Source organism: Falco naumanni, chromosome 5 (genome assembly GCF_017639655.2).
Source record: "Falco naumanni isolate bFalNau1 chromosome 5, bFalNau1.pat, whole genome shotgun sequence".
NCBI lineage: Eukaryota > Metazoa > Chordata > Aves > Falconiformes > Falconidae > Falco > Falco naumanni.
In genome coordinates, this window is record NC_054058.1 from 35,110,139 (window position 1) to 35,137,840 (window position 27,702).

Consider the following 27,702-nt stretch of genomic DNA (forward strand, 5'->3'; position numbering starts at 1 on the left):
AAAAAAGAAAAAGGGAAAACCAGCGCAGTTATTCCCGCCTCCGCCTCCTCCTCTCTCCCCTCCCCGGGCAGCCAGGAGCCACGTCACCGTCACCCCGGCTGGCTGCGGGCTGCTCGGCAGGCTCAGCCCGGGGCTCTCGGGCCACCAACCCCAACTTTCTGCCTGGGGCAGGGAGAGGAAGGGCCTGGCCAGGGGAGAGAGAACGTCTACCTTGGGGAGAAGTAAGCAAGGGAGACACGCAGCCCGAGCGCCTGGCAGGGGACAGGCGCTCGCAGCCAGGGCAGAGCGAGCCTCAACTTCCCTTTGCCAGAAGAGAGGCTCCGTGCTCGGGCAGAAAGGACGGTTAAGCCTGAAGAGCACGTTTGCTCAGGCGAGGCTTGGAGGGGGAAAGACTTTGCCTTTGCCCGCCCTGCCCGCAGGAAGAGCGCCCTGCTCCCTTTGCTCCAGAGGAGCCCCTCTGGCACCATGAACATCTTCCGCATCCTGGGGGATGTCTCCCACTTGCTGGCCATCATCATCCTCCTGATGAAGATCCTGAAGTCAAAGTCCTGCTCTGGTGAGTGCTCCCACGCCCCGGGGAAGGAGGGGGACACTTCTGGGAGGGTGACTTAGCAAGGGATGCAAGCGAAGTGGGTTCCAAAAAGGCTAGCGATAGCCCACAGAAGCTGGCAGCCCTCCCCCATGGGCTCTTTGAGAGAAGTCATCCTCCTCCTCCAGGAGGTCTCCCTGCCTGGAGAAGAGGGCTGTGTTGGAAGGATGTGATGTGGCAAGGCACATGGCCTCAGGCAGGTGTTGGTCTTGGGATGATGAAGCGGAGAGGGCAGCAAGGCCAGAGGGAGGTGGAGAATGAGCACAAGAAGTTGTGGTGGCACCAAACCCAACAGCCTGGAGAGAAAGCTGCTTTAGGCTGGAGGTCCTGCCAGTGAGTGGGCAGGTACCAGAGGCTGCCCCGACCCTGGGCAAGGAAAACAGGGCAGCAGCTTCCTGCAGGAGGGTTTTGCTCGGAGTTCATGCTTTCCTCCCTGAGAGACTTTGGAGCTGGGCTGCAGCCCGTGTTGTCACAGGTAGAGAAATCGGTGGGTCTGACTGCACCTCCCTGCCAGCAGTGACTAAGCTCCATCAGCATCCCTGGGCTGGTCCCCAGTCCTGCAGCTCTTCCCTTGTGCAGCTGATGTCACATCACACAAGCCCTGGCAAGGTGGGCAGGTGAAGGGGCCCAGCGAGGGAAAAGCATTTTGATGACAGTAGGGGCTGAATTGGCCAAAGCAGTGAACATGCCCACCAAGTGCCGGTCCCTGTGGCCTGAGGCAGGGCTCAGGGGTGTCTGCAGGAACTGCCCTGTTACTTGGGAGACTCCAGCCAGTCCCGGGGTAGGTCTAGAGCTACCACAGCACCAACACATCAGACCTGGCTCACAAAGCAGCATGCATAACTACAGCCGTTTCCAAAGAAGGCATAATGGGAAACCACCATCCTAAGGGTCCTTCCCCTCATCTGCTTTACCTTCCTTTCTTCTCCCTGCCACGCAGGTATCTCTGGGAAGAGTCAGATTCTTTTTGCCCTTGTCTTCACAACCCGCTATCTGGACCTGTTCACAACCTTCATCTCTGTCTATAACACTGTAATGAAGGTAAGGAGAGGGCAGTGCAGAAGCAGAGGTTCCTCTCAGCGCACCCTGGTTTCCTGGGGAGGTGAGGGTACGTGGTGGCTAAGTCAGTTTTTCAGCCAGCAAAGATGGATAAAGATGCTTCCTTTGGTGTCACTGGCCTTCCGCTGGCCAAAAATCCTCCTCACCACAATCAGTGAGCAAGCTGAGTCCACCACATTTAGTACCACCACAACCAGAATGAGACACCATGAATCAAGCCTGGGTATCCTTGCACAGCAGGAACATGAACAGACAGCCACAACCAAGCCAACCTCTTCACACCAAGCCCTAGAGGGCTGGAACAGGTGTGATCCTCATGGTGGGGCAATCTTTAGTTGACCACTGGAGTATCCTCAGCAGAAGTCAACTCACAAGCCAGCACAGAAAAAGTATTCACCACTGTCTTGCTCTGGCACAGCTCCACCAGAACTGGGTTAACAGAACTTGACTTTGGCAAAGCCACCCCCTCTTCAAGCACAGGAGGTGCAATTGCAGGTAAGGTCTTGGTGTCTCCCTTCCCTCCTCCAGGTGATTTTTTTGATGTGTGCCTACATCACCGTGTACATGATCTATGTGAAATTCCGGAAGACGTTTGACAGCGAGAATGACTCCTTTCGCCTCGAGTTCCTGCTGGTCCCTGTCACAGGCTTGTCATTTCTGGAGAACCACAGCTTCACACCCTTGGAGGTAAGGAAACCTGAGGCAGGAAAGGGGAGGGGAAGCAGCAGCCTGACAGCAGGCAGCAAAGTGAGCAGCATGTTGAATAGCTGAGATGTTTAACAGCAGAAGCAGACAGGAAAGGCAAAGTTGGCAGGCCTTGAAGACTGGACCATCCATAGAGCAGCGCAGTGCTGTCTCCTCTCAGTCGCGGCACAGCAGGCTCATTTTCCCCAACTCCAGCAGCGCTGCTCATGCTGCTCGTACATCAGTGCTCTGCCAAATGAAAAGCTTTGGGTCTTAACGTGTATTACTCAGCACCAAGACCCTTCACTGCCTTCATTTTGCACTCACAGATACTCTGGACCTTCTCCATCTACCTGGAGGCCGTGGCTATCCTTCCTCAGCTCTTCATGATCAGCAAGACAGGGGAAGCAGAGACCATCACGACGCACTACCTTTTCTTCCTGGGCCTCTACCGTGCTCTCTACATTGCCAACTGGGTCTGGCGCTACTACACGGAGAATTTCTATGATCAGATCGCTGTAGTTTCCGGGGTGGTACAAACCATCTTCTACTGTGACTTCTTCTATCTCTACGTTACCAAAGGTAGGTAAATGAGTTGGTATAAATCTGAAACGTTTGTTCGGCACTCTTGTAATGTACAGTGGAGCTACAGCTTGCCATGCGTTAATCCTTACATGACTTTATTCTTTGCTGTATTTGTGATGCATATTGTCTACCTAAAATCCAGTTTAAAAAACCTATCTGTTGAATGCCGTTGGGCATCTCTGCTCACAAGGATCTAGACGTTTGTGTGAAACAAAGTAGAAATTAAACCAGAGCTAAGCCTGGTTTAACCCCACCTTGGGAAGTTAACAACTGAGGTATACTCATTTCTACATACGTTTTGAAAGATTATGAATCATGCAAAGAAACTTTAAGGGGGGGGGGAATAGCTGTAGGCAGACAATGTACCTGAGAAAGCAACTGCAGAGATACAGAGATATTATTAAGTCTGCTTTTTTCTTTTGATGGAAAAGATGTAACGTTCTCAAGAACAGATTCTGTAGGAAGATGGGCATCTGCAGACAAGACATCCCTTTGTTTCCCAAAATCAGAGGCCCCTTCCACTTCAGTGCTGTGCTTTGGTAAATGGCTGCATACCGGAGCTAACAAGTGCATCAAGGGCATAAAATCTGGTAGAACATGCTATGGTATGCTGAGGCTGAAGTATGCTTTAAAACACTTTTCTGTTGAGGCGGATGGAATTTGACGAAATCCAGCTGAGTGAACAAATATTTTCTTCCTTTTTCAAATTCCCAAACTAGTCTGCCAAAAGCAGCAGTGACGGCCTACATTTGACGTTTCAAGGGATAAATCTTCGGTAGCTTCATGCAATATACCTGCTGATAGAGAGGTGACAGGAGCACTAAGCAGGTGTCTGGCCTTGGCAGGTTACAACTTCCTTCTGTCATTAAAACATTTCTGTAGCCAGAAAAGTACTTTGTAAAACTGCCATCAAGGTGCTCCACATCAATTCCTTTTTTTTTTAAACTAATCCCCATTTTAGCTTCACTCAATTCATGTGTCCTTCTGTATTTTGTGAGAAATCCGTACCCTTTGTAGTTGCGGATGGTGGAACAAAAGGGGGAAAAAACCCAACTGCTGGCTTTCAGTCTCACATCACTAGTGACAGAGCTGCAAAATTTAGATGATACAGGAGACAGAAGAAGAAAAACATTCGTCCCTGGGACATCACAGTAGGAAGAGAATTGCTTTTTGTTGTTTTTTTTGTTTGTTTTTTTTTTTTTACACAAACGTTCTGAATCACGGGAGAGAAAAGGTGTCTGAAGATATGCAAATGCTTTGCAGTCATTTATGAAAACCAGCAGTATTATAGCAGGTTGCATCTCTCTTACACTCTCACAAAAAAAACCCACCATCTTTTCCAAACATTTCTAACACTGAAGAGCTTGAACAAAAGGGCAGCAATGCTGCAAAAAAAGCAAAGATGTGTTACATAAAGAAATGTATTTTAAAAGACTTCAGAGCCTATACCAAAGCATTGCAAAGGGATTTTTATAGAACGGAACTTCTCTTTATCTTGTTTTCAAAACGAGATTAACTCCTTTCTGTTTAACACCAGGACCTGAAAGATACTCTGAGGAAGCTCTCTGCTCCCAAAAGCTTGCATTTCAGAACGTCTGAGGTTGGAAGCAATTTGGGGGATCCTGTAATCCACCCCCTGCTCACAGCAGGGCTGCCTAGAGCAGGTTGTTCAAGGTCCTGTCCAGTCAGGTTTTGTGTATCTCTGGGACAGATGCACCACAGCCTCTCAGGGCAACCTGTGCCACTGTCCAACCATCCTCACTGTAAGAAACTTTTTTTAAGTGGAACTTCCCATCACTGAGCTCCACTAAACAGTCTGGGTCTGTCTCCTTTACTCCTCCCATCAGGCATTTCACCCACTGGCAGGATCACCCTCAGCCTTCTCCAGGCTGAGCCGTCTCGGCTCTCAGCCTGCACTCTTATAGCAGATGCTCTAGTCCCTTAATTGTCACGGTCTTTCTGGACTTGCTCCATTACGTTCCCACCTCTTCTACTGGGAGCCCAGAGCTGGACCCATTGCTTCAGCTGTGGCCTCACCAAGGCTGAGCAGAGAGGAAGGACCCACCTCCCCTGACCTGCTGGTGCTACAGCTCTGGAGACTGCTCGCATTCTTTGCCAAAAGGGCACATTGGTGGCTTGTGTTCAACTTGGTGTAGACCAGCACACCCAGGACCTTTTCTATCGAGGCACTTTCCAGCTGGGCAGCTCCCAGCACATACTGGTGCATGGGGTTATTCCACCCCAGGGGCAGGACACAGCATTTCCCTTTGACTTTCATAAGGTCCCCACCAGTCTGTTTCTCTAGGCTGGCATGGTCCCTCTAACCCCATCTGGTGCATCAGCCACTCCCCTCTGTTGTGCATTAGGAAATCCCTCAGGGAGTACTTGCCCTTCCCTCTGGCACCAAAGATGATGAGCAGTACTGGCCCCAGTACCCACCCCCAGTACTATGACAACAGCTGGACTCCGTGCTGCTGACCACCATATGGCCAGGGCAGCACTTCTCCATCCACCTCATCTAAGCCTATGGGCCCCTGGTGTTCCCACAAGGCCACACATCCCAGCTTCCAGGTGGGGTAAGATAGGGCAGGCTCGGGCAAGACTGGCCCACAGACCATTTATTCAGGCCATGTTCTCTATTAAAAGGGGGAAAGCACTGGGGATAGAACAGCAGACTCCACAGTACATCATCAAGAAAAAGCAGGGAAATTAAGAGGGCCCACACATGAGAAAGAATAACCACGGAAGAGGAAAGAATCCTTTTCCTTTAGCATAAAGGAGAATAAATTCATTGTGGAGTTTCCCTGCTAAGAAGCAATTCTGTAATGGATGTCTCCCGTCAAGGATCACAAATTCTCCCGTTCTCAGGATTCCTTTATGTTACCCTTCTCACTAAATTCTCCTAGATGCTCCTTCCATAACGAATGGGATTCTCTGGAGCTGTTAGCATACAGTCGTAACTGAGGACAAGCAGTTGTTCCCTGAAGATGGCACAGCTCTGTTCCTGCTAGCCTACATTAGCATGTGGAAGACACCCAAGAAAGTCTATTTGATAGCCATCACCTCTTGCTGTTTGCAAACCTGGCAACCCACTAGCTAAGCACTCTAAATAGCAAGTTAAACAAAAAATTAACAATATTGTTGAAACAATGCAACGGCTGAATTGCCCAGAATTCCTTCATTACTTTCTCTTTCTCTTTGCACAGTCCTAAAAGGAAAGAAGCTAAGTCTTCCCATGCCTGTTTGAAGACATTTCAACAGAGAACATTGGAAATTCTGAAGATGAAGCTCTTGATATCAGTTTTCCTTTCCTGGCCCTTTTTGACTAACGGATGGCTCAGCCGAGTTTCACTCCAGTGCCGGAAAAACAAGGCCTGGAAAGCAGATACGCTTTTCATCCACATGAGACTTAGCTTTTTTTAAAAAAAAAATTCTTCTTACTTGAATTTGGTGCTAGTTAGTAGTGCTGGCCGACGCTCAAGTAGGGCAAATTATTCTCTCCCAGCTTTTCCCAGCAGCTACCTCCAAAACAATCCTCTACCCTGACCCTGAGGCAGCACAAGTATAACAGAAACTGTCACTACCTTTGGTCCTTCAGTCCGTGAACGAGTGCCTAAGGTAAAGGGAACATAGCACCATTAAGTCCGATAACATATGCAAAGGCCATGGACCCATTTCACATGTGACCACATCACATGTGACACAGCAGATTCTACAAACTGTTATTTTAATGCTGTATGAACTAACACCCTCCTGAAAGTTAACTTTGTCTGACCCTCACTCTGTGCAGGCCCCATAACATTCAGTAAAAATATGTTGCCTTTGAACGACATGAATCTTCCAAGTCCACAAGTATTCAAACATCCTCCCTACTCACTTTCAGTGGCAGTTCTTTGTATTCTACAAACTGGGACCATTTCTATTAAAATTCAGTGGGTTGCCAATGAATGTTTACAACTCCTTGAATTTGCTTTTTTTTTTTTAATAACTGGGAAGAACAGGGGCAAAGATAGCTTTACACTCCAAAAATAAAGACAAACTTCACAACTTATTGACAACAGTGTTTTTATTTATACCTACAAAAGAAAACAAGATGGTATCAAAAGGACAATTTACAAACTAAGAATAGTAACATAGCTCTTAGTATCCTGTGTCTGAACACCACAGATCCATGAATCTCTCAATTCAAGTCTTCATTAATACAACAGGAATGTGTTCAGAGACCAGCAGATGCGTGAAACAAGATGCTGATCCCACACAAAGCCACTAACCCTTTCATTGTTCAGAAGTCCAAACAGTAAATTGCTTCAGGAAGTGCGAGGGGAGGAGACACCCAACTCATCTGACACTCCCACAAACTTTTACAAATTGAAAACAACGCAAACAATACTAGATGCTGATGCTTTATCAACAAGGGCCCTCCAGCTGGTATATGGAACAGAGCAGCGAGCACCAGGTGGGACGGGGCAGCACATGCCACGGTGCATTTATGCATTCAACAGTCTGGTTAACACTCTGAACCGAGACCCTGGACTTCAGCTGACCTCAATGGCAATAAAGCACTGCAAGACTTGGCATAGACATTTACATGTGCACAAGTCCCCCCAAAAAGAAGTGAAAGCTATAGCAGACTATAAGGCAGCTTTGACGGTCCAGAGACCCTTTTTAAAACCACTCAGCGAGATACCTTACTCCTACACCCCCTCAAACCACATTTCTGCATCGAACTCACAAATTAAAATAGTAATAATAATAAAAAAAAAGCTCTACATTTGCTTGTGAGGGAGGCCAGAAGAATCAGTCAGTGCCTGGATAAACTAAATGTTTCTGACCTTCACTTAACACAAACAAAGAATTTCCTGCCCAAGCACTGGGATTAGATGGGATGAGGGAACCAAGGTTCTGGAAGATCTCTCCTTTTTCCCTCTGGGTCAACAACCTACCTGTGTACTGCACAAAAGAAAAAAGAAAAAAAAACAAAAAACAAAATACACCAAAAAAAACCAACCACAAACAAAAAGCTCATTCATCCCCCAAAATTTTACTCTGGGAAGAAATTTTATTAAAAAAGACATAATTTCTGTATAAGCAAGCTCTTTTTTTCCTGGGCTATAAGAAGTTCCACTCTGCTACAAAAGGAGTGGGCTGCCTTGTTCATCCATATGCAAGAACACCAACAGAAAATATCAAACCAACCCAAACCTCTGCACTCTCATAATGCAAAGATGATGGCTCACAAAGCAGGAGATGTATCCATTCTTTTGCCATATTACCAGATCAAGAGCAGCCAACTCCTGTTATCATCTACTGTCTCTGAACCGTCTGGTTTTAGGAATAACAAGTCAACAACATGCTTTACTAAAGGGGAAAACCCCTCACACCCACCTTAGCCTGTAAAATAAACAAGTTTTATTTACGTATTTACTAAAATTTCACTCTTCTCTAACATTTTCTAAAATGCTACCTACCTGCGAGAGCTCAGCTCAAAGGGACCAATGGAGCAGGGAAATGCACTCAAAAGCCAGGAAAAGCAATAATCAGAGCAAAGTACAAAAGAAAAAAAAGCTTCAGAATCAAGATGCACTAACCAGCTCACCGCTTACCTCATGAAAAGGAGATCCCAGGCAATCTCCTCCTCCTCCTCCTCCTCCCTTCCTCCCATGTCTTCCCCCCCAGCCCACCCTATTCAAACCTCTTAAATTTAAGCGTGAAAAACTCTGTCACATTTTATTCAGCATAGTGGCATTCAGAATATTCCCCATGGCAAAAGGGAGTTTGATTGTGAAGGAAAAACAAGACATACTGTTCCATTATCTCAGTTCTGTTTAGTTTCTGGGCTCTCAAACTAAGACTTCTCTTAATAAACTCAGAAACAGGAGTTTGAGATCAAAAACTAGTTTAAGGATAACCAGGCTCCACATACTTGTGATGCTGCAATTTAGCAACTATAGGGAAAGAACTTATTTGGCTAAACATTATAGCAGTGGTACCTGCAGCAACTACCTGGTTTTCAGGTATTGAATCCAAGACAAGTTTGGTCTCTGACACTTGGGGGTTTAATCCCAACTTCCCTACTGCTGGCTGCTACAGGTACCAGAAGATGGGGCCGCTGCTTCCAGAGCTGCAGAAAACACCAACAATGTACACCTGGGGCATTACTCCGAACACCACCCAGCTCAGACAAATGAGCAGAGTTTTCCTATAGGAAGTCACCTACAACAGTTTACAAGCAATAATAGTGAGCTATTTTAAAAAAGAAAATTAAGATTAGGAGAAGTGAGCATTGCTCCCTTGCATTTATAATTTTTAATGAAGTGCTTTTTGGCTCCCCGAAGTTTTCTACCTCTCTTGATACTTTCTGAAATTAAGTTAACATGTTACAGAATAGAAACTTCCTCCCCTCAAAAGCAAGTTTTCACACAAACCTTAGACACCAAGATGATCGAGCTGGGACCTATCTGCCTTATACCCATTTCTTTTAGAGAAAATAAAATTTCCAATTTCCTCAACATGCAAGACAAAAAATAATAAGTTTTCCAGTCAACTATATATATCTCTTAAAAAAAAAAAAAAAAAAAAAAGACAAAAAAGAAAGGACAAGGTCAGTAATGTGGACTGGGGGCCATTTTTGATGGGCTCGAGGGATTTGAAAGGTGAATTCTAAGTCTAACCTGCATGAGAGAGACATCACAATGGGAAAGAAGAGAAAGAAAAGGTTCCTTTAAATGCAAGAGGTCTACACTGGTCACCAGCGGGTGAGTGGTCTCATTTGCGGGAAGGGGGAGGGGGTGGGGGAGGGGGTGGATACTGGTAGGTGGCAGTCTGTCCCATATAGCCCATCACATTAGTGGCAGGGGGCTGCGGAAACTGTTGTGACATGAGCGGCTGTGGCTGCTGGCCTGAGCGCCCCACCATCCCTGCATACTGCTGTTGGGTAGTGCTCTGTGAGGTTCTCCCAGCGGTGGCAGCTGTGGTGCTGGCACCATAGCCACTAGCACTGTACTCTGCAGTGCCATAGCCACTCGTGCCATAGGCAGCTGCTCCATAGCTCCCTTGAGTGTAACCATACTGGCTCTGTGCTGCCCCAAAAGCAGAATTTGGGCTCCCGTAGGCACTGCCATAGGTCTTGTTGGCTCCGTTGGCATAACTGTCACCACGCTCACGGTCTCTGAAGCCACCTGAGTCTCTCCGGCCCTCTTTCACTCCCCGGAGCCTCCTGTCACACTCCTCCTGGTACATCAGGTTAGGGTTGTTTACTGAACTGCTCGTTCGGTAACGAGAACGACCTCCTGGCGATGGATATATTAAGATTTAGTACCGTGAACAAGTCTTAAACAATGAACTCTGGTACAATTATGCCACCCTTTCTCCCCCTTCTACATCCAAAATCTTGCCCACAAGCAGCAAGTTCTTTTGACTGTCTAGAACTTCCCTGCACAGCTGTGCATATACACCTCTTCATTTCGTTCAAGGTGTAAATACAAAGTTCAAAAAGGGTTCTTAACGCATGAGCTTGGAGATAAAGAAATAGAAGAAATTCAGGACTAACTTGCAAATATAAGGAAACTTATTAGTCCTTCAGGGAACGAGAGGAAAAAGTCTCAGTCCCTGAAGATAACATCAGTGTATCCCTTCACTGATTTGAATTTTGCACGTGCATGCACACACATCCGGCTGCCCATGCTTAGGTAGGAGCTGCAAGGAATTAATTCAACCAAAATTAGCTCCAAGGACCTTATCAGGAGAAAAAAATATAATCTACAGCCAAGGTAAAAGCGGACTACCTCTCTGCTGGACAGAGATAAATTAAGTAACGTATTGAGACCTCAGATACAAACCAGCTTTATTACTAATCTGTTCATTACCTTAAACTTGCACCTACTACCTCCCTGCCCTCTTTTAACCTTCCCTCCCTCAAAATGGGGAACCTATTCCTCCTGTAGCCCTTTTCCCATGTGCCTTTACCTCCACCACCACCTCCTCCTCCTCTGTGATCCACAAGCTGCATCAGTTTTGGATTGATGGCTTGATTGGCTTCTTCCAACACTTTGATAAGCTCCCTGGCTTGTTTCAGGTTTCCTGGTGTGAAGAAGGTGTAGGCAGTACCTTTGTTGGTACTACGTGCGGTACGACCAATACGGTGCACATAATCTTCAGAGCTGTTCGGATAGTCGTAGTTTATCACAAATTTAACATCTTCCACGTCTTGTGAAGTGCCCAGGTGCGAAGCACAGTGAAGGGGTAGGGTTGAGGAAAGGGGAGAAGAAGAGAGGACGTGCCAACGAAAGGTGGGGAGCACGAATGCAGGTGACAGTAATAAGAAAAAAAAATACAAAGTTAGTAATTGCACAGAATAAATACAAGACAGACTCATCCCAAAAGAGTAGAAGACTCAAATTTAAGATCATCAGGAACAAAGTTCAGTGTCCTGAAAAACAGGGGTAATTTGAAAGCAGTTTTGCCCTGCAGTCAAATTCATCCTCCCCGGAATGCATTCCTCTGTCTTCCTGTGTCAAAGACACCAATGCTTGTGAATAAGCTAATTGAATTTTGTACTCCTTTTTTAAAAAAAAACAACTAACACAATCTGCAAAGTCAGACAGAGCAAACTGGGGTGGAAGAAGAGCAGAACTGCCGCGGTAAAGCTTTTACTCTGTTGGGAGAAGTCTAACAAATAATAACAGTAATAAGATCACTTACCTTCCACTCCGTAACATGAAATAAAAGGCAATCTTAAAAATATTTACTTTTACAGTCCTAATAAAATACAGTGAACTACCTTCCCTAGCCTAAGGCTTAAGGCACTCCAATTACATTAGTATTATTCAGCCAACTCATTAAAAATTATTCAGACCTACAGTATCTTAACTCAGCTTTGTAGTTATCACCAGAACGCATTGCACTAACATTTCACCATGCTGTTCCATCCAGTTCTGGCAAGCTTTTGTAATTTGGGCAATCCTGAATTCCATTAGCAATTCCCTACTTTCAGTGTCAGATGGAAGCAGGAAATGAAATTATCAAAGTTGCTTTGTACACAAAATATTACTCAAATTTAGGAGATCAGAACTGCGTGCCTTATGGGAAGACAGACTTTGTAAACTTACTGGACAGAAACAAAGGAACTGTTAGTGTAACACTTAGTAAAAGCAGCTCAAGTACCGAAAGCACCTATTTGCTACAGTATACAGTATTTTTAAAAAGCATGGTATTACAGTAAGTGCCCTAACAGCTCATAAAAAAAAATAATTTAAAATCTGCATTTTAAGAAGAATATTATGAAAATATCCAAGATAAAACACAGATTTTTGTGATTTCCTTTCCTTTTTTTTGTTTCGTTGTTTTAAAGAGAGAAACATTCTCTGTTTGTTACCAGACCGATGCACACTCCCTCCTCCTGTGGGAAACCGCTGCAGCCGATCCCGTCTCTTTGCCTTTTATTTTTGGCGGCCTCCTTTCGAAAACTCCGCCCTCTGACACGGGACCACTGGAGCGCGGGGAGCATGCATCAAGGGTCCGTGGCAGCGAGAAGTCCCCACACACGCTCGCTCTGTGAACTGGCTTAGATGCTTCTCTGTAGCCCCATTTGGTTGTGAAGCGCCGGAGAACCTGGGTTCAGGTAAAAGTTTCAGGTCCTCCAACGCTTTTTGTCCCCTATTTGGGGTTCTTGGGGGCAATTGTCAAAAAAATGAAGATACAAAAATTACATCCAAAGGGTCAGACTGCATCTATTGCCCAGACTGCATCAATTTCAGAGGGGTTGCAGGAAAAATAAAAACAAGAGGGTTGTAGTGACAAGAGGGGGACTTTATGTCTGTTTCTTATTACAGCAAAGGGGGGGCTCCTCAGTCTTTGCTGACTCCAAAGTCCTGAATCACACCAAAAAAAGGGAGTGAGAAGGCAGGTTTCACAGGGGGCTGCGCGAGTCTCCAGCTAGGGTCCTTGATGCAACAGGTTTTTTTTAAAAAGGGAAAGTGAAGTAAAGAAACGAGTACGTATGACAGATTGCATCTTCACAGCCAGGGTGTAACTAGTCTGACAAGCTGCAGGCTACGTGATGTTCAGTCAGTCCCGTTTTGCAAATCCATCAGTAGCAAAGTAACTTGAATTATCACAGAGGATATAAGGATGTGCTTTCCTGGCAGAAAGCACAGGGAATTGTGGCTACCAATGCAGATGGAACTGATTTGACTGGGGAAGAGGGGGAAGAATGGGAAGGCAGGAAGAGGAAAATGCAAGGGTGTTTTCCAGACTAGAAAGTGGTCCTGGTAGAGCACACAGCTCGCTGAAGAAGAGACCAGAGCAAGTACAAGACTCTGCTTCTCCAGTCTAGCATGCTCCAAGTGTTTGCGCACACTCCCAATCTTCCTGCGCTTTTAGAAGATAATGTAGCAGGATCAAGATTTGAAACTGTAAATCATTTTTGACAGCTACCTGGGAAACATTCCCTTTGTCAGACCATCAGAATACTCTATGGCACAGTCTCCAATTATTAATCAGGAGAGATATAAACTAGCAAACATGCTAGTCTAGAGAGCTGTTCAGACCATCAATGTAGATGTGCCCCCACCCCTGCACTGAGAATGATCTGCAGCTGATATCAAAGCTTCTGTTAAAGAAAACAAAACAAAACAAATTCAATGTTTTTAGTTTAATACTGAACAAAAAAAAAAAGGTAAAAAAAAATAATATATATATCAGTGCAGAGAGAGGACCTCACTCCAGGGAATTATCACAAAGAAGTCATTACGGGACTCAGAACTTACCTGGAAGAAGCTTTTTTGAAACCAATGTTCCATTAGGAAGAGGGAAAGCCCTGGTGACTCAGCCAAAAGGCGCGCGCCCCTGTTTTATGTTATTTAGGTAGAAGCCTTCACTTTCCAGGATCTTGGAGGAAGTCGTCCAGAAGTTTGCCAGTTAAGTGACTTATTTTAAGAAGCAGCAAACTCAGGGCCCCAAAACAAGCAGAGATGTTGTTCAGTAACAAGAAACAGACTCTGGTACCTTTCCCCCTTAGCTCAGGTGAAGTGGATGATGGGAAGTGGGGAGACTTTTCTGAAGTGTTATCCAATTAAGTAGTTTTGAGGGGAGTGTTTTTTTGAGGGGGGTGAGGCTGTTTTAAATGTCTAGGCAAGATGCACAAAGAAGCTACCAGCACATAGCAAGCCTGTTTAAAAAATGCTGCTAGAGAAAGCAGCTCTCTTTCATACAAACTGGTTTCAGGCCTCAGTCCCTTCTCCCAACAGGCCCAAGTTCTAACTGCACAGGTCCAGACATGACCCTAGAGGGCAGAGACTGAAGTCCATATAATCACCTCTCTGAGGAAGTGTTGGACATTTTTTGAGGGGGGAGGGGAAGGAGGGGTGAAGGTTGTGTGAACAAAGGCTGCCAAGTCTAGTAATGGTCTGCCTGTATTAAAGTGACCATATGATGCACAGCACAGCCACCCTTTCAGCACATGAAAAAAAACAAAAGAGCTCAGATAACCGAGATTTTTAACAAACTAGAGATTTCTCTAGGCTTATCTGCACTGATTATGCAGGAATTTTGTCTAAAATTTACTACAATGAGACACTGACCCCCAAGTAGTTTATCTTCTATCAAACTCGGGGAAAGCGGAGTATTCAGTGTCTGTTATTAACCTCCGAGCACCTCAGAAGCCATCTTCCTCTTCTAGGGTGGGCAGATATAGAAGGACTGTGCTTAGCACAGTGTTTCACAATACAAATATGCGCATTAAAACAGGGGGCACAACTGATGCATCCAGACAGGTCATTTCCATACCACTAGAATAGAGCTGTGCGATTTTGTTTCAATTACACGTTTGGGTAACATGATGTTAAAGGCCATATGTAATCTCAGTGGTCCTGCCTAGAAGGAACACAGAGGAGGGAAGGTTACATGTCAAGACTAAAGATCTGGAGCAGTGCTTTCTCAGATGCGAATACATCTGTGGGGTAAACATGCGTGTACACTGGGGTTGGTATGTTCAAATCTGTGGTGTGTCATATGGGGAGAATATTAGCTATTTGCTGTTGAAATGCTCTCCCACAGCTTCCTACTTGAACTTTATCTGACACGCTCTGAACTGAGAGCAATCCATCCCTATCACCCAGCAACAAAAGCCGGGTTTGGGGAAGAAGTGAGTGTGGTGGAAGGGTTGGGTTGCATAATTGGACGTCTCTTCTCCCTCTTGGCGATCGATTGGTCATGCCTAGGCCTTGCTGCAGACCAAAGCCTGTTCATTAGGAGCAGGAAGAGACTTTGAATATGAAAGAAAAAAAAAAGATTAATGTTAAAAAAACGTATTTCACATGTGGGGGAAAATCACGCTTTGAATTTTTTTTTTTAAAAGAAAACATATTTCAGTCCAAAGAAGAAAAATATGCAGCAGTAGGCAAGAGTGGTCTATGTGTACAAACCTAGCCCACGAGATGCAACGTCGGTAGCAATGAGGATAGGAGCCTTTCCAGAACGAAACTCTGTAAAACAAAGCATGCTATGAAGTAAGATTTTTCAAAAAGATAAAGTTACCTGAATTTGATTTACAGTAAGTGCTCATTTTTGAGAATCTAGGTCAGACGGGTCAATTTCAGAAACCCCAGTAAGTCAGGATATAACGTGCTATTTTTCAAAATCCAGCGCTCTGGGTTAAGCAATTTTCCCACTGCATTTTTCACAAAAAGAATTTTAAAAGTTGCAAATACAAGTACTGCAATTAACAGTACAAAGGCAAAGGAAGTTCTTTTGAAACTTATCTATCGGGTAGAGACAAAAAAAAAAAACCAAACCAAAACCAAAACACACACACCACCAGAGAAAAGTATGTCTCTGTGAATTACGTACAGCAGCCTGAGTTATTCTCCTCTCTGTGATGGACTCACCATTAAGCACCCAATCTCTTTCCGGCTGACTCTTGTCTCCATGGATACACATAGCTGGCCAACTGCCAAATAGAGATGCACATTAGTATAGACAGAAAGTACATACATTAAAAGCAACAGGAAGCTTTATTGGCATTTTGGTAAAAAAGCAAAAAATTAAAGACATGAAGTATTTTATTCCCTCTGGCCTGGATCTACCCAGCATGTCTACTGGTTTGTTTCTTGCATGTTAAATGCACTACCTCGATAAACAACCATCTCAACCAAATCACATTCGCTACATTGATACAGTTCCAATCAGCGTATTGGAATTCTGATACACTAAAAGAAGCACAGCTTAAATATACCATCTTGCACTAATGCTTTCTTTGATGGACTGGAATGTTCTGGGAAACTAAGACTGAATTCAGCCAAGAAAAGAATGGACAAGTTGTTCCCAACAACAGCATCATGAACATTTAAACCTTACTGCTTTTGATTACAATTTCTGTTTCCCATTAGAAACAAGGGGAGGGAGGGGGAAACTAATCACCCATCTCTGCGCATCCTTCGAGTGAGATCATCACATCGCCTCTTTGTCTCCACAAAGATGATAGTCTTGTTTTCTTTCTCTGCCATAATTTCTTCCATCAGTTGTATCAGTCTAAAATAGACATGAGAGCTAAAATGTATATCTCCATATACAAGAATATAGGAGCACACTCTCAGCTTACATTGAAAGCATATACAATAGGCATCCACATAAATAAGTCAGTCTCACACAGAATTTAGGTCTGTTGTATAAAGGTATGGTTAGAATATACCCAACAGATTTGTTAATGACAAGACTGACTTTGTAACACTCAAATAATACAAGTAATTTCACTATTTGGAATTCATAGTTGGCTTACAAAGCAATCTGGATTTTTAAGTACAACCTAAATAAAGTGAAATGGTAGGTAAACCAGCTTACTTATGGTCTTTCTCGCTTTCCATGCACACATCCACTATCTGCAGGATATTGTGGTTGGCACTCAGCTCCAAGTTTCCCACGTTGATCTGAACATAGTCCTGCAAGAAATCCTCAGCAAGCTGGCGCACTTCTTTTGGCCAGGTGGCACTCCACATCAGAGTCTGTCTATCAGGCTAAGAAAATGGGAAAACGGATTTATTTAAGGTACTGGACTTCAAATGGAAAACCAAAGGAGGCTGTCCTTTTACAAGGTTCACGCACCCTTATCTGGTCAACAATTTTACGAATTTGGGGTTCAAATCCCATGTCCAACATCCTGTCTGCTTCATCTAGCACCAGGTATGTACACCGACGAAGGTTGGTCTTTCCTGCCTCAAGGAAGTCAATCAAGCGACCTGGTGTAGCAATGCAGATCTCAACACCTTCAAAACAGAATAAGGGAAAAGAGTAAGGCTCTGCATTTGAATGTCAATTGGTATTTTTAGTCAGAATGAATCACCTTCCAGAGCAAAATTGTTTAAAAAAAAAAAGCACCACCCTCATTCGTACCCAAGATTGAGTCATTTCAGTAGAAGCCCTAGTTTCTTTTAGTATTTTTTTCCCATTCTGAAATTACTGTTACAGTGCCATTAGAATAATAAATGCAGTATAGAAGCTAAAAGCTTATTGTCAGAAAACACCAGTGAAGGGCTGTCCAAAAATCAGCAATAAAACAAGCTTCTACTCAAGCCTGACCCACCTTCATCCAGAATTATGCAGTCTAGAGAGCTCTCTAGAAATCTAGAGAGTGAACTCCAGCCAAACTCCCCACTAATCAAACATGAAGTGCTTCTCTGGCTATACAGGTCAAATTACTTCCACTTCTACCTTTTTTTTTAGAATATATAAAGCCAAAGCACGGGCTTTAATACTGAGTAATTATGCACCAACAGTGACAGACAACCATCCTGCCTGTATTGTTAGCATGCAAATGGAATTCAAATATTCATAAACTAGTATCAGGTATGGCAATTTATACATTCCTTAAAAGGAGGAACTGGTTTCCATCAATTCCCAGATCTTCTTACAGGCGAGTCCTTCTGTGTCACCATAATGTCCAGTGAATAGGTAAGTTTAGGCAAGCAGCGGGGTGAAAAAAAAAAGCAAAACCCCAACAACTTTCTTGATACTACACTTACAGATGCAGAGTATTCTGTGGCAACCCAGATCTTTTTTTGTCTGTGTCAACTTGGCCTCCCCAGAGCCGAGAAAGCTGGGCAAACTTCTAGTTTCTATAAAGCTCATGCAAGAATTCAATTTCTACCAGAGCCATTTGTCTGCCAGGGAGACTGAATAAACTACAGTCTCTGTTGTCAATGATGTAGTCCTCCAAAATTAATTTACTAAATACCCCAAGTATCACAACTGAGGGAAAAAAAATCTTTTTCTATCTGTTCAACAATCTTTGCTGCAGAAAATACTAAGCAATCATCTAAAGACAGTAACACCTGAAAGGACTGAAAGCACTGAACCTGCCCACATCCTCAAGGGTTTTCTTCATAAGCAAAATACCTATTTTACAGCACCCAAGAAAGGTGTGCAAAAACCCACCACGCTGACCCTCCCAAGGTCTCTTCATGTAAACTTTGACTCTTCCATTGAAGATGCTACTTTTGAATTGGAATGCACTACCATTGTCTTGAACACAGCTATGCTGCAGTCTTCTACCATGCATGCCTTTATCCCATTACTGCAGTTTTCAATAATGACTCTTGAGAACTGCAGTGGTAAGTAAAATGTTCTCATTTCTTGAATAGATCTGTATATATAAGCTTACCCTGACATTACTTTTTACATCTTTAAAAAATTGTAATGGAATTACGTGTAATGTAGTGAAGATGAAAGCCATCAGCACATTCCTACATTTGAAATTACATGTAACTAGCCCCTGAAATGAAGGTTAGGTCACTTGAATACTACTGTGTTACAGCGGTTGCTGTAGAACCATGGTTCTGCATCATCCTCAACCTCAGCCCCTTACTATTTACAGAAAGGCAGTTACAGAACATTATGGAGTATGTTAAAAGAAATAGAGCTTAGTGCTTAAGAACAATAAAAAATACCCCAAAATGCACTGTGTAAAGAAGCTTCTGTGCATTCAAAAATTAAGTTTGATTATACAAGCCTAGGCAGAAAACTAGCAATCTGGCTTAAGAAAAATCATTCCTTAAATTTGCTGCTACTACATTTCCTCAAAATAATGTGTTCTCTTTCTAGTAAGTTCCCTTTTCCCCTTCCTAGGTCCTGATGATATTCACAAGTGGGAAGTTCAAAGAGAAAACAGAAAGGAAGTCTAATATCCAAATACGTCACTATACAACAAAGAAGAGAACAACCTCATGAACCATCATTGTAACTGGAGAAACAGACAGCCAGTCATTCATGCACACCCCCTTCCAAACAGGTTTTAAAAAGATCATGTTATTTTTACAGAGATTTTACAATACGACCTCCTCCAGAAACTACAAACACCTGTTTTAAAATTACCTCTTTCTAGATCTCTGATTTGGGGACCTTTGGGTGCTCCTCCATATATGCAGGTACTCTTCAGTCTTGAACACTTCCCATAATCATCAGCCACCTGCTGCACTTGCTGGGCCAGCTCTCTAGTAGGTGCTAGAACCAGACACTGCAAAAGGAATTGATTCAGGATAGCCAAGCTGCATATATACCCATGCTCCGCATAGATACCGTAAGCAAAGCTGGACCATCTGCTCTTTATTAGCTAAAACACTTACAAATCTTTAAACGATGTCAGCAATTGCACAGAATTTCAACTGAGTGGGATGTTCACATTGTGACAGTAAACATTTCTTTACTTACTATTCTGATAAACCAATTGAATACAGTACACATCTCATTAACAATGCCATGCCACACACGAAAAAAGGAAGAGAATCAACAAGCACTTACAATTGGGCCGTCTCCTCTCTCCAAATATGGCTGGTGGTTGATGTGAACAATTGCAGGCAACAAGTACTAAAACAGAAGAACTTTAAGTCAAGACATGGGACCTCAATATCCACCGCCAATGACCTCCTGCCATGACAACTGGATCATGGCAAGAGCCCCTTTAGCCTAACATTCCTTCAAGAAGCCAAAATCTGATGCGAGAGACAGCAAGAAACTGTGGCTATATAAAAATCAGGATTCTGCAAATACAGATATTTGCACTTATCCAAGAGAACAGAAGATTTTCAGAGCTGCTGACCAACCATATCGGCTTTGACATGAGCACAAAATATAGTTGCTCAGCAACTCTGACAGAAAGGTTCATTTAAACATCTAAGTTAGTAGAATTGAGCAATCTTGGCCCTAACCAGTGCTTTTCATAAAATTACTTTTTAACCACTGCAGATAAAATTAATGTGTACCTTGAAGACTCAACCATTTTTTATTTTAACTTGCACAGTTAATAAAATATGCTAAAATGCACATAGTTTTTTAAACTACAATGTAAGCATAAACCAAAGAGAAGTGACTAAGCATCCAAAAATAAAGACACACACAAAACAACTGCCTTTAAATGATAGGCTAGTTGAATTGAAATTTACTTGCCTGTAAGGCAATAAAGCAAGCTTTAAAAACATGTAATCATTGCACTTTATGCTTGTAGTACTGACAAGCCCAAAACCTACTAACAAGTAGCCAAGGGTAACTTCTGCAAAGCAGCTAGGAAAACTAATTAAGTAACAGGGAAGAACACATACTGCTAGTGTCTTTCCAGAGCCAGTCTGCGCAATGCCCACCATATCACGACCACTGAGGGCTAGCGGAAAGCCTTGGCACTGAATTGGAGTGGGTTCTGTGAAGTTCTGGTCCATCAAGGCATCCATTACATACTCTAAAATTTAATTTGTACAAAAAAGAAAAAACATCTTAAATGATGACAGGCTTTAGAAGACCCTTTAGAAAACAGAACAGGCCTAAACAGCATTTGTTTTTGAGTAATCCTCATTATCTTAAAGAATAGCAAAGTACTTACGCGGAAAGCTACACTGGTGGAAGGCAAACACAGGCTTGGGGCAGCCCTCCATCCCTCTAATTGTTATCTCTTTCTTTCTTCGCAATTCTTCAACTTCATACTATTTATGTGGGGAATAAAAGCAAGGACAAATGCTGAACATCAGCAGGGACAAGAACTTAAAAGTGCTTGTTTCTCACTATTAACTCTGGCTAAAGCTCAGAGAAGTGAATTGAAACAGAGATCTAAAAAGGACACCTTTTCCAAAGATTTTCTTTTAAGACTGAGCTATCACATAGCTTCTCCAATATTCAGAGGTATGGGCTCTCTATGTAGCCTAGAAGGACGCCCTTTTCTTCCAACCTGCTCTTTTTAATGAGGAGTGTATTAATATAGTATTTTTAAGAATGATACTCTTTTTTCCAGAGGTCAGAAATGACCAACAGCTTCAAAAGTGATTAGAAACAGATAATCAGATAAGAAATATGCTAAGAATAAAACAAGTAAGTAGGCCCTAATACACTACAAACAAGGAGAAGGCGGGCCTGTCCCTCTTCTCCTATTAATACGTTCCAGAGGCAGTTAACTACAGAGCTCCTGCTGGACAACTTGCAACTCACAAATGTTGCTTGGAATCTTTTTGGAACCAGCACTTCCGTTCTGCACGGAAGAAGCCCAGGCAATGTCCTAACGATACCCTAAGACTTCCCAAGTTTTTCTAATAATGGAACTTCTTAATATATTTCTGAAACATATATCCACGTAAGCATAATTTTTGGATTAGAAATAGTATTTTATCTTTTTCTAGGTTATCTTTTAAGTCCAGCTGCACTTCACAATGTGGTTCCACAATTCATGACCTTATTCTAATGCTCATTAAAAAAAAAATTTAAAAAATCAATAGAAAGATACACACGATACCAAAACATGTACTTTATCCAAAGCAATAAATTTACTATTTGTGAGAATCTCTTCAGCTTGAATGAAAAGGTAAAAAAAGAAAACAGCTTCTGGGAAAAACATGAAAATCCTTTTAGTTGGCTAAGACAAAGACAACTAGAGCAGCTAATGCTAACTGTGGTGCAGTAGTTCCAAGTTGTTCTGTCTTTAAAAAGCCAATGCCTCCTTCAGTTCCTTCATGCCATATAAATATCTCATTAATATTTCACAATGATCTCTAAATCTATGTAACTGGATAAGAACATTTTGCTTGTTTCCTTGTGTAAAGAATGAAATCTCTTAGTTTCTAAATATAAAAAGACATTAAATAGTGAAAAGAAGACTCTAGACAAGCTGTGTAGGAAGGGGCGATTACTATATGTACAGAGTAAACACAAAGTACTGCATCTGGTTTTGACACCCCCCCCCATGTAAGAAGGGCATATCCAATTATGGGGGGCAAGCAAGAGGGTGGAGTGCAGTCTATATGAAGAAAGACTGGAAGGGCTAATTTGTCCAGCTTGGGAAAGAGAGGACTAAACAGGGGAATTTAACTGCTACTTTCAACTACCCCAATGGGTCTCTACAGAGAAGATGTTGCAAATATAATTATTAGGGGGGAAAAAATACCATGAGAAGCATTAAACTCTGGGACAGCCACCCAGAGAGGATATAAACTCTACCCATCCCTGGGGATATTCACATTTAACAGGACAAGGTGCTAAGTAACCTGCTCTAGTTCTAGTTCTGTAGTTAGCCCCGCTCTGAGCAGAGGATTAGACTAGAGGTGTCCCATAGCCTCTTTCAGCTTGAATTATTATTAAGATAAAATGCTACTTTCAAACTTCTCTCATGCGTTTCTGCCACTCTCAGTTCATTATTTTAAGTTCTTTCAGGGCCTCCCCAGGAGTGCAACTTTCAAGTTTTCTAAGTCTTATCTACCCTCTTGAATAGCTAGACCAGACAAGCATTATGATGATGAAGTACAAATGGCCAAATACCTCGTATAAAAACAGCTGAGAAGCATCACCTTTGCTAACGTTAAATACTGAAGCCAATTAGAGCCAGCATCCTGCACAGTACACAGGTACCAAACAAGCTCAATGAAAAAGCAGTTCTATTACACACTGTCCCAGACTTCCTAGGACAAGTTTTTCCACTTACGACATTTTCTGTTGTAGGCAAAATGGGACAGAATCTGAAAACTTACTGGAGTAAGCCTGGCCACTTCCGGATGTTCCACGTAAAAATTCTTCTCAAACTTGGGCAGTTCATTTAAATCCCATTTTTTCTTACGTAAACGTTCCCCTGGATTACCAAATTTCTTTGGGGGAAGAGGACCTCCACGACTTGCTCCAAACCTGTGAATGTCAATGTCCGTTATAAAATAAGCAAACAAAACCATGAGTATTAAATTACTCTGGAATTCACAAGTTTCTTAAGCATTTTCCACTCTCTTTTCCCCAAACTGACATGAGCACAACATTCTAGCAAAAGTCACCCCCCTCCAAACACTATGATGGCATACGTCTTCCTGAAATAACATAAACCTGCTTTAAAGTCAGTTCTAAACCCAAAATCATCTTAAAGTTTCCTTCCAGTACAGCCATTTTGTAAGTCACTGCCTTAAAACTTCTGTCTCTCTAGGTTTCTACCCCAGGGTTCCCTCCCTCGGGACTAGGCTGTGGGTACAGCTACAGCACTTACCTTTTCTTGAAACTGACAGTACACTTAAAAACATGGAAAAGGTATGAGAAAAATCTGTAATTGCAAGTTCCTTTTATCTCTCTCAAGATGAATTTTACACAAAAATAGCTACTTCAGTCCCCCCCTCTATGTCTTCTTTCTTATCAATGAGCATGCCTCAACTGAAAGCCAAAACAGTGAAGAACAGAAAGTAAACAAGTCCAGCCAAGCCTGCAAATCCATCTGTAATTCTGGAACCAAAGCAATGAAATTTAAAAAATAAAAATTAAAAAATCTTTTAAAACAATAGTCTAACAGGAAAAAAACTCAAAAAAGTACCTGGGAAAAACCATATCCTCTTTTAAATATTATTGATGAAGACTCAAGAGGGTAAGAAGCTAATGTTTACTGAAGATTTCCTAACTAGCAAAACAACTCAGAAGTTACTGCTCTTTTTCTCTCTCCTAAGTTTTCTCCATCCAGTTAATTAAATACACTTCAGAAGGCTAAGAGCCAACTGTAATGACTTGTTAATGCATTAGACAAAGCATGAGCTTCTGGCAATAATCTGTAAGAAAACTGAAAACCGAGTGGCGTAAAATTATTATTTACTGTAAATATTATAAATTCTGTATTTTAAAATTCACAAAATAAGTATAGTGCTTTCATTAGATTCATACAAACACAGCAGAAGATGCTTTACGAAATGCTATCAGACCAAATTTTGTCCTAATTCAGATTTTGGTTAATAAAGCTACAGCTTCCTGCAAAACATCATTTCATCAGAAATGCCCATTTAAAACAAAACTTTTGTTTAGATGGCAAATCTAAAAGTGTCTGCACCTTACCCTGGCAGTCCACTAGTAAATAAAAAACTTAATGAAACAAACCAAAAGCAACAAAAATCTCAAAACAATCTTCTAACATTAGTAACTTGGGGAAGGGGGGTGGGAGCGGGTGCTAAAAAATATAGTTCTGAAATAAATTTTTGAATTATCTTAACTGCAAGACTATCTGTTCAGACATTAACTACATTTTTTTCTTTAAATTGCTTCCCAGTGGAAACTACAAATTACAGTGATTTAGACACCAAAAAAAACCCAGAACTCAAATCAACATGTTAACAAGAAGAAAGGGTTACATTGTTGGAAAAGCTAAGCTTGGCAGATATAATTTATCTTAAAACCTGCTAAGTAAGTTTGAAAACCTTTGCTTTGTTGCAACTGTTTCATTAAGTCTCTTCCCTCTCCTATAAATATCCCTTATCTTCTCATCAGTATGTCTATCAGATCCCTAGAGGCCTGCAATAATCAGCAGATTTTGTCATATGAAAAGACTGTGTAACACAAGTTCAAAAATTCATTTAAGCATGACATTTTCTTTCAGGATAAAGTAAAAAAAAAAAAATAGTATAAATTTTCATTCACAGGGACATTCACCTTTACTGAAGATGTTTACTACTTATGATACTAACCTGAGGTCAAAATGACAACTATTTCTGTATCCAAGTAGTTCTAACAAAACCCATAACCTCACTGAAGTCAAATGGAGTTTCAAAGTATCAGTGGGTCTCCTTATGAAAGGAAACATATGGAAGAAGCAATTGCAAGACTGGACACTGAAACCGCTGGGTACTGCAGGGATTTGCTCCACAGCTACTCAGAAGGAAGAACTGATGTATTCTACATAGAAATCACATAGTTTCAGTTCTCCGTTCCTACAGACAACATGTCTGTATGGTGACCTGAAAGAAGAGAGCCCTGCAGCAGTTCCTCAGCACTGCCTCTGCTGAAGTTTATCCACTACACTGGCAGTAACTGACACTGTACATTCCAATTAGAAGTAAAACAAGATTCCAACTTCAGTTAAAGTGATTTAAATCTAAGATCATTCCACTGATTTGCCAACAGTTCTCTTTCAGAGTCAATTCAGGCTGATTCAAAATATTCTTCTGTAATATTAGTGGTGTTACATTCCAGAGCAAAACAGTACAACTTTCCATTCTAAGAAGTCACCTACAACTAGGTCCTGACAGAAGGAAATCCTGAAAGCCTGTATTTAGTTAGCCCATGAAAGAACCAGCACTGAGAAGGTTATACTTCCAAATGGTGCTTAACCAGCATGCTGAGTGGCCCAAAATTTTATAGAGTTCATGAAGTATGATGGTGGTTAATGGGTACAAATATTTTCACACCTTAAATAGACATATATAACAAACTGAATATCAATGCATTAAAGCTTCCAGGATAATATGCCAAAAAAACGTTTTCCATGCAAATGTCCAAAAACTTCACAAAGAAGCATGTAGGCATTCCTTTTACTTATGCAAAAACCCTGATGCAAAAGAGAATCATCTGCCTGTAATCAAAGTCTTTACACAAAATAAGATTACACAAATTTTAAGGCATGCCAAGTGTTGTGACAATGCTTTGGCTAGTGTTCTTTTAAGTAACTGTATATAAACCTGCATACTCAAACTCACTCAAACTCCAGAAACAGCTGGGGTCTGAACCATCTCTGACTTGCCAAAGCATTTACTCCAATGTCCTTGTGTTAAACTGAGCTGGAAATCTCACAGTGGAAAAACACCAGAACACTTCTTTCTATGAAAAAAATGAAAGTATCTTTCAGAGTGTGAAATGTGGGTGTAAGATAAAACAAGGATGCAACTATCTCTCTCCACAGACAACGAGAAACTAAATGTTAAAACGTATTGCAACATACTATGAAAATAATACCGAATCTCCTGGTAGGGAAGGAAAACAAAAAGGAAAGGGAAGGAAAGGAAGGGGGAAAACAACAACAAAAAACAAACCACCACAAACAAAAAGAGAGACATTAACTGAGACCTAGTCTGCCATATTAAGAATAACAGAACCCACATGATGTATTTATTGTTAATTCTTGATAATGGAGGCCTAACTACTTGTGATCTAAAGGGCAGAAAATGCTGCTTTCCTAAACGAATCCTAACTTTCTCTTTAAAAAGGCCTGGAATGAACACCTTACTACTTTTAACCCTTAAAATCCTCGTCTCCAAGTAGCATTGTAATGGCACTGTATTTATTGCTGCCGTCCTCATAAGGAAAAAAAAAATAATCTGCAAAAGCCTTTTCCAAGCCAAGCTTCCTTTAAATAGCAGATTCAAGAGTATCAAGCACTGGGCCTCTGCAGTGCCACACAGACAACTCCTGTCTGACTGCTCCATAAGCTTGGTCATGCTCGTTAAGTGTGGTCCAGGGCCGTGTTTACCGAGCTCACCCTGCCGCGTACGCAAGTCTCCTGCATGGCAGCAGTTTTCAGTCTCATTTCCTCTCACAATAAGCCTGGGCGCGCAACTGAGAAAGATCTTTCACGAACTGCCACATTTCTGGTAAGTCCAGCAGGAGCAATGACAACCAGAAGGGCAGACAGTCCAACCGGCCCTGCCAGGGCCACCAAGGCCTTTCTGTCTTGCGGGGGGGCCGGGGGAGGCGGAAGTACAGGGCTGGCAGAAAATAAATTGGGGGGATGGGGGGAGGAAAATGCAGGCCTTAAAACTGCAAGCAAGGCACGCACGGTTACAGACCAACAGAAAAGCTGAATAAAAAAACTTCAACCCACCACCCCGCCTTGCTGCCAGAACTACACTAATAAAGTCCCCAGCTCCCCCCACACACACACTAGAAATTTTGGGGGAAAAGCTCCCCCAATACCGCAAACTGAAAGCGCCCCCTCGTCCCCCCGACTCCCTCCTACCAGGCCCCCAACGCGGGGCAGACGGCTCCATCCACCGCCTCCATGCCGTGCGACCGCGCCGCGCCACCCTACCCGCCATTGCCCCCGCCCGGCCCGGCTCGCCTCCCCCCCCTTACCCGCCGCGGTCTCGATCGCGGCCCCGGTCCCCGAAGCCCCTCATCGCACCCGGAGGGGTGGGAGAAAGGCAGCGGAACGCCGGCCGTGGGGACGGCGAGGGACTGGGGGTACGGGGAGACGGTCCAGCCAGGGGCGGCTGTGTCTCGGAGGAATCGCTTTGCGCCACCTCGCTTCTTTGGTGGGATACAAAAGGAGAAGAGGTGGTCAGTGGGTCAGAGACCCGCTGGACGTCGGCGGAGGGAACGGCGGGGCTCTCGGTCGGCTCCAGGGCCCGTGAAGTGTGGAGACACCAGCGTCTTCTTCCTCCGGGCTCCCGGCACAAAATGGCTGCCGCCGCCCCAACCCGCTTCAGTTACGTTACGGGCGCCCGGCACTGCGCAAACTGCGGCCCTCGAAAATAGCTACGCCTATTCCCGGAAGCCAACTACGCCCTAAGAACGCTTGGCGAAACAGTGCTCCGCGGGCA

At 43.1% G+C, this 27,702-nt stretch overlaps 2 protein-coding genes across 4 annotated transcripts; one reads left to right on the forward strand and one right to left on the reverse strand.

The window, feature by feature from the left end:
• On the forward strand, positions 1-8,101 carry KDELR3 (KDEL endoplasmic reticulum protein retention receptor 3). Its single transcript, XM_040596301.1, has 5 exons — positions 1-556; positions 1,530-1,630; positions 2,177-2,335; positions 2,662-2,914; positions 6,124-8,101. Exons 1-5 carry the CDS (start codon positions 466-468, stop codon positions 6,162-6,164), a joined length of 645 nt encoding a protein of 214 aa, XP_040452235.1. The 5' UTR covers positions 1-465; the 3' UTR covers positions 6,165-8,101.
• On the reverse strand, positions 6,966-27,592 carry DDX17 (DEAD-box helicase 17). Of its 3 annotated transcripts, none has more exons than XM_040596296.1 (13): positions 27,236-27,592; positions 22,906-23,056; positions 20,778-20,877; positions 20,503-20,636; positions 19,706-19,771; positions 19,280-19,421; positions 17,015-17,175; positions 16,754-16,926; positions 16,334-16,444; positions 15,802-15,863; positions 15,340-15,399; positions 10,883-11,122; positions 6,966-10,206 (listed from the first exon to the last, which is right to left on the reverse strand). In XM_040596296.1, the coding sequence occupies exons 1-13, from the start codon at positions 27,277-27,279 to the stop codon at positions 9,683-9,685; spliced, it is 1,968 nt and encodes a 655-aa protein (XP_040452230.1). In that variant the 5' UTR covers positions 27,280-27,592; the 3' UTR covers positions 6,966-9,682. The 3 variants fall into 3 exon arrangements, with proteins under 3 accessions (XP_040452230.1, XP_040452231.1, XP_040452232.1); XM_040596297.1 differs by lacking the exon at positions 27,236-27,592 and adding an exon at positions 27,120-27,208; XM_040596298.1 differs by lacking the exon at positions 27,236-27,592 and adding an exon at positions 25,864-25,982.
• Between the last annotated feature and the right edge of the window lie 110 nt (positions 27,593-27,702).

Excerpts from the sequence above, each read along its gene's own strand:
- KDELR3 (XM_040596301.1), top strand. The coding sequence starts at position 466 with ATGAACATCTTCCGCATCCTGGGGGATGTCTCCCACTTGCTGGCCATC. Across the intron at positions 557-1,529 it reads GAAGTCAAAGTCCTGCTCTG|GTATCTCTGGGAAGAGTCAG; the intron begins GTGAGTGCTCCC and ends CCTGCCACGCAG. Across the intron at positions 2,336-2,661 it reads ACAGCTTCACACCCTTGGAG|ATACTCTGGACCTTCTCCAT; the intron begins GTAAGGAAACCT and ends TTGCACTCACAG.
- DDX17 (XM_040596296.1), bottom strand. The coding sequence starts at position 27,279 with ATGAGGGGCTTCGGGGACCGGGGCCGCGATCGAGACCGCGGCGG. Across the intron at positions 15,864-16,333 it reads CGAAGGATGCGCAGAGATGG|TTGGCCAGCTATGTGTATCC; the intron begins GTGATTAGTTTC and ends TCTATTTGGCAG. Across the intron at positions 15,400-15,801 it reads AAGAGATTGGGTGCTTAATG|AGTTTCGTTCTGGAAAGGCT; the intron begins GTGAGTCCATCA and ends TTTGTTTTACAG.